At 49.6% G+C, this 6,000-nt stretch overlaps 1 protein-coding gene across 2 annotated transcripts; it reads left to right on the top strand.

Annotated features, from left to right (window-relative positions):
- On the top strand, positions 1-4,590 carry UBXN1 (UBX domain protein 1). Of its 2 annotated transcripts, none has more exons than XM_016189660.2 (10): positions 1-70; positions 169-256; positions 354-407; positions 497-606; positions 693-762; positions 1,669-1,860; positions 1,954-2,005; positions 2,143-2,259; positions 4,065-4,257; positions 4,450-4,590. In XM_016189660.2, the coding sequence occupies exons 2-10, from the start codon at positions 198-200 to the stop codon at positions 4,497-4,499; spliced, it is 897 nt and encodes a 298-aa protein (XP_016045146.1). In that variant the 5' UTR covers positions 1-70; positions 169-197; the 3' UTR covers positions 4,500-4,590. The 2 variants fall into 2 exon arrangements, with proteins under 2 accessions (XP_016045146.1, XP_016045145.1); XM_016189659.2 differs by having other exon boundaries at positions 13-78.
- The last annotated feature ends 1,410 nt before the right edge of the window (positions 4,591-6,000 follow it).

The following is a 6,000-nucleotide window of genomic DNA, read 5'->3' as shown; positions in this document are numbered from 1 at the left end:
CAAACAGATCCGGCACTTCCGCCTCCCTCGGCTTTCTTCTCCGAGGAGTCCGCGGAGGGTCCGGAGCCGGGTAACTGAGTGAGCGGGCGCCTGGCCGGGGACGCACTGGGGGCGGCGGAGCCCTCGGGCTGGGCGCCGGTACTGATCACCTCCTCTTCCCTCTCCCAGGTCCGCGCGGAAGCGGCGGTGGCGGCGCCATGGCGGAGCTCACGGCTCTGGAGAGTCTCATCGAGATGGGCTTCCCCAGGGGACGCGCGTAAGGGACCCCTCCCTCCCCTCGCCCCCAGCCCCCGAGCGTCGCCATGGCCCCGGGAAGGGGGGAGGGACGCTCTTCACGGTGTTTCTGCCCCCAGGGAGAAGGCTCTGGCCCTCACGGGGAACCAGGGCATCGAGGCTGCGATGGACTGGTGAGCGCTCCCGTCGGGGGGCAGGGGGCTGGGGGCCCCGGGAGGGTCAGCAGCTCAACGTTCATCTCCCTCCCGGCGGCCCCTGCCAGGTTGATGGAGCACGAAGACGACCCCGATGTGGACGAGCCCCTAGCAACTCCCCCGGGCCACGTCCTGGGCCGGGAGCCCACGTCTTCCTCGGAGCAAAGTGGCCCCGAAGGTCCTGCCGGGGCTGGGGGTGCGGGGGGCGCAGCATGACGGTTCCGGGGGGCGAGGGCGGATGGTCACACGGACGGCTGCTTGCAGGGCCCGGGGCTGCCGCCGGAGAAGCCAGACCCGTCCTGAGTGAAGAGGAAAAGCAGGAACAGACCAAGAGGTAGAATAAGAAAACGAACGGCTTAAACATGTGTTGTTGTTGTTGTTGTTATCATTACTGTTGTTGTTGAATCGCCAGAGAGAAAGAAAATCGTTGCATCACGCTGACCTGTCTGATGCCAAAACCAAACTGGAGACCTCACCGGTGTTAATGTCCACTGGGACGCCCACCAGGCTCAACTTTACCTTTTACCTTCCATTATTTATTTGTTTGTTTATTTGTTTTTGCTTCCAGGGTTAACCGCTGGGGCTCTCTCTCGGTGCCTGCACTACGAATCCACTTCTCCTGGAGTCCATTCGTTTTCTCCTTTTTGCTGCTCTTGTTGTTGTCATTGCTGCCATTGCTATTATTGTTGGATAGGACAGAGAGAAGTGGAGAGAGGAGGGGAAGGCAGAGGGGGAGAGAAAGACAGACACCTGCAGACCTGCTTCACCACCTGTGAAGTCACTCTCCTGCAGGTGGGGAGCCGGGGGCTCCAACCCAGATCCTTATACTGGTCCTTGTGCTTTGCGCCATGTGCGCTTAACCCGCTGCACTACCGCCCAAACCCCAATTTTAAATTTTATTATTGAAAATAGTGAGAGAGAAATTGAGAGGGGAAGAAAGAGACACACCTGTAGCTCTGCTCAGCACTCAGGAAGCTTTCCCTCTGCAGGTTGGAACCACGGGCTTGAACCATTGGGTCCCTGCGCGTTGTAATGTGTGTGCTCAACCAGGTGCACCACCACCTGGCCCCCGCTAGTACTCTGAAAAGGCTGAGCTGCCCACCCAGTGCTGCCTTTATTTATGTTTTTCCATCTGTTCCAGGACACATGGTTCCTGATTTGTTGTCTTAGTCCCTTGCTTCAAACCCACCTCCCCAACCCATAGCCATTACTCTGGAGCACTTTCCTCTCTGCAACACAGGATGTTGGAGCTGGTGGCCCAGAAGCATCGGGAGCGGGAAGAAAGAGAGGAGCGGGAAGCTTTGGAGCGGGAACGGCAGCGCAGGAAACAAGGGCAAGAGTTGTCAGCTGCAAGACAACGGCTACAGGAAGATGAGATGCGCCGTGCTGCCGAGGAGCGGAGGAGGGAAAAGGCCGAAGAGTTAGCAGCCAGGTCTGGGTGGTGGGGATGTTGGAGAAGGAGTTTGAGAAAGCAAGCAAGGTTTGCACTGGCAGTGTCTGACCTTCCCTTCTGTCTCCACTCCAGACAAAGAGTCCGAGAAAAGATTGAAAGGGACAAAGCAGAGAGAGCCAAGAAGGTAAGTGAACTGGGGTCACTCAAGAGGTGGACTGATAATAACCCCCCTCTCCTGTTCCAGAGGGAAAGGTTGGGCTGACACAGGGTTTCTCCTGAAGTGCGGGAGTGCCTGACAGAGTGTTTTGCTTGGTCCTGCAGTATGGTGGGAGCGTGGGCTCTCAGCCATCCCCACCAGCCACAGAGCCAGGCCCTGTTCCCTCCTCTCCCAGCCAGGAGCCTCCCACCAAGCGGGAATACGATCAATGTCGCATACAGGTACTGATTCTGATTCCTTCCTGGTCTTGCTCTTGGGACCCGAGTTGACCTATGAGGCAGCCAGCTCAGAGCTTTCTTCAGTTGTGATCCTTTGCCAAGCCTCTCCCTTCTCTGTAGATGACTTTTGAAATCCTACCTCATCTACTCTCAGGGAGGTGTCGCATTTCACCTCGCTCCAGTCTTACTTAAATCCATACCTCCCTTACTCAGCAGTACCTCTTCTACTTTTTCAGGTTTCCATTCCACTTGCTGTATGACACAGCTGTATATGTGCGATGGTTCTAGACATTTAGACACTTGTTTGTCTTAAACTGTGAGAGAATTTGGTGTCTCATTTTCAGTGCTTAGTAGAATATAAGTGGCATTTGATAAGTGCTGTATTTATTTTATATAAAAAATTCACTTATCGGGAGTCGGGCGGTAACGCAACAGGTTAAGCGCAGGTGGTGCAAAGCGCAAGGACCGGTCTGAGGATCCCAGTTCGAGCCCCTGGCTCCCCACCTGCAGGGGAATCGCTTCACAGGCAGTGAAGCAGGTCTGCAGGTGTCTTTCTCTTCCCTTTTGTCTTCCTCTCCTTTCTCCATTTCTCTGTCCTATCTAACAACAACGACATCAATAACAATAATAACTACAACAACAATTAAAAAAAAACAAGCAACAGGGGCAGGTGGTGGCACACCTAGTTGAGCGCACATGTTACAGCATGCAAGGACCTAGGTTCGAGCCCCCCAGTCCCCACCTGCAGGGGGAAAGCTTCACAAGTGGTGAAGCAGGGCTGCAGGTGTCTCTCTTTCTCTCTCCCTCTCTATCACCCCCTTCCCTCTCGATTTCTGACTGTCTCTATCCAGCAAATAAATAAAGATAAATCAAAAAAAAAAAAAAAAAAAAAAGAGCAACAAAAGGGAAAATAAATAAGTAAAATTTTTTTTTAAGTTTTTTTTTTTTTTAAAAAAAGAGCAAATGCCACTTAATTCTGACATATACTGGTGCCACCAAGTGAACCTGTGATTTCTGGGGTCTCAGGTATGAAAATCCTGGGCACCACCTCTGTGCTGTCTCCCCAGTATCTTTAAATGGTCACCATCCAGGTCAGCAGCAGAGTGCATGCAGTGCATTTCGTTTGTGCGGCCCTGGGTTTGAGCTCCAGCACCAAATGGGAGAGCCACAAAAACTAGAAGTGGAACTCCATGGATTGTGGGACTGGTTTCTCACATTCATAAATAAGTAAACGTCAAATTCAGAGGCCCAGTAGGCGATGCAGTGGATGAAGCCTTGGACTCTCAAGCATGAGGAGCTATTAGTTTGTTTAAAATCACTTTATTGGTAGAAGCGGACCTAGTGGGGGTTGAATTGTTATGTAGAAAATTGGGTGCTGGATGATGGCACAGAGGGTTAAGCACATGGTGTGAATCAAGGATCCCTGTTCCAGTCTCCCCCCTCACTTGCAGGGGAGTGGCTTCACAGGGGATAAAGCAGGTCTGTCTTATCTTTCTCCCCCCCAATCTGCATCCTCTCTCCATTTCTGTCCTATCCAACAACAATAATGATAACAGCAACGATAAGCAACAAGGACAACAAAAGGGGGGGAAATAGCAGAAAAAAAAAATTCAAAGTCGAAAATTGAGAAATGTTACACGTGTACAGACTATTGTACTGTCGACTGTAAATCTTTAATCCTCCAATGAAATTTTTTTTAAAAATCACTTTATTGAGGAAATAATCGGTTTCCGTGGTCTTTTTCAGCCTCGTTGAGTTTTGACGCTCACAGTACTATTCACAGTACTATAACTTTCCCTACCCTCTAGGTCAGGCTGCCAGATGGGACCTCACTGACCCAGACGTTTAGGGCTCGAGAACAGCTGGCAGCCGTGAGGCTCTATGTGGAGCTCCACCGTGGAGAGGAACCAGGAGGGGACCAAGACCCTGTGCAGTTACTCAGTGGCTTCCCCCGGCGGGCTTTTTCCGAGGCTGACATGGAAAGGCCTCTGCAAGAGCTGGGTATACACAGCTTATATGGCATGAAGCAGATGGGAGTACGGGTGGGAGGTGGCAGGTGGGACGTGTCTGAGACAGGAAAATGAGATACAGGGTCTTTGGAGATGGTGTAAGGTTGGAAGTTGAGGGGTGGGGGTGGGGGTGTTGGTAAAGCTGGTATGTGTGTGATTCAGATCTCTCTTATTGCACCTTCAGGACTTGTGCCTTCTGCTGTCCTCATTGTGGCCAAGAAATGTCCCAGCTGAGAGGCCTTTCTCTCACTACTCCTCTCTGACCTCTTCATCTTTGATAAAGCACTGACATGTCCTTCCTATTAAAGAGACCCTGAGTTCTGTATATGCCTGAATCCTTTTTTAAAAGAATAATAATTATTTATGTTTATTTCATGAGAAGGAGATAACTAGAGCAGCACTCTGCCATATGTGATCCTGGGTATCTAATTAGGGACTTGTAAGTCCAGAACGCTGTCACTGTGCCACCTCTTGGACCGTTACTGAAATCTTTTTAAGATACCAGAGCTTTGCTGGGGCTTAGATTCCTTCCTCCCTTCTTCCTTCCTGTTCTTGACAGAGGGAGAGGAGAGATGCCAAAACACCAGGGATTCTTCCTTGTAGTTCATACAGGAGGCAGCTCCCACTGGGTTGTGTGCATAGCAAAACAGGCATCTTCCCAGGCAAACTATCTGAATGGCCCCAAAGTTAAATACATAACATCAAATATATATATATATGATTCTTATTAACATGAGAAAGAGAACCAGGTATCCCCATGGCACATGTGATCATGTGATGCTGGGGACTGAACTCAGGACCTTACAATTTTAAGTCTGAAGCTTTAGTCACTGTGCAACCTTCCTTCCAGGCTTTACATATATGTAACTTCCATTTTTTTTAAAGGCTTATTCATTTTTGTTGCCCTTGTTTTATTGTTGTAATTATTATTGTTGTTGTTATTAATGCCGTCATTGTTGGATAGGGGAGAGAGTAATGGAGAGGAGAGGGGAAGACAGAGGGGGAGAGAAAGATAGACACCTACAGACCTGCGTCACTGCCTGTGAAGTGACTCTCCCTCAGATGGGGCACTGGGGGCTCGAACCAGGATCCTTACGCCGGTTCTTGTGCTTCGTGATTTTATTGTATTTAAAGATTTTATTAATGAGAAAGATAGGAGGAGAGAGGAAGAGCCAGACATCACTCTGGTACATGTGCTGCTAGGGATTGAACTCAGGACCTCATGCTTGAGAGTCCAGTGCTTTACCCACTGCGCCACCATCTGGACAACTTTTTTTTTTCTAACAGAACTTGAGAAAGAGACATTTGCAGGGCCGAGAGCAGTGGCGCACATGATTGACCACACATGATACAATGTGCAAGGACTCAGCTTTGAATCCCCTGTTCCCGCCTGTAAGGGCAAAGCTTTACCAGTGGTAAAGCAGTGTTGCAGATGTTGTTTTCTCTTTTTTAAATATTTATTTGTTCCCTTTTGTTGCCCTTGTTTTATTGTTGTAGTTATTATTGTTATTGATGTCATTATTGTTTTCCCCTTCCCTTCTCAATTTTTAGAGAAAAAGACGCAACACTGCTTCACTGCTCATCCTTATAGGTGGGGACTGGGGACTTGAACTCATGTCTTTTCACACGTGGTAATATGTGCTCTACAAAGTGCACCCCTACCCAATCCTTTTTTTCTTTTTGCCTCTATATATAACAATTATGCTATCTCCCCCTACCCACACACTGATTTTTA

The sequence above is a fragment of the Erinaceus europaeus genome, chromosome 17, assembly GCF_950295315.1.
Source record: "Erinaceus europaeus chromosome 17, mEriEur2.1, whole genome shotgun sequence".
NCBI lineage: Eukaryota > Metazoa > Chordata > Mammalia > Eulipotyphla > Erinaceidae > Erinaceus > Erinaceus europaeus.
The sequence above is the reverse complement of the archived record's forward strand: the minus strand, read 5'-3'. Positions and strand labels throughout refer to the sequence as shown.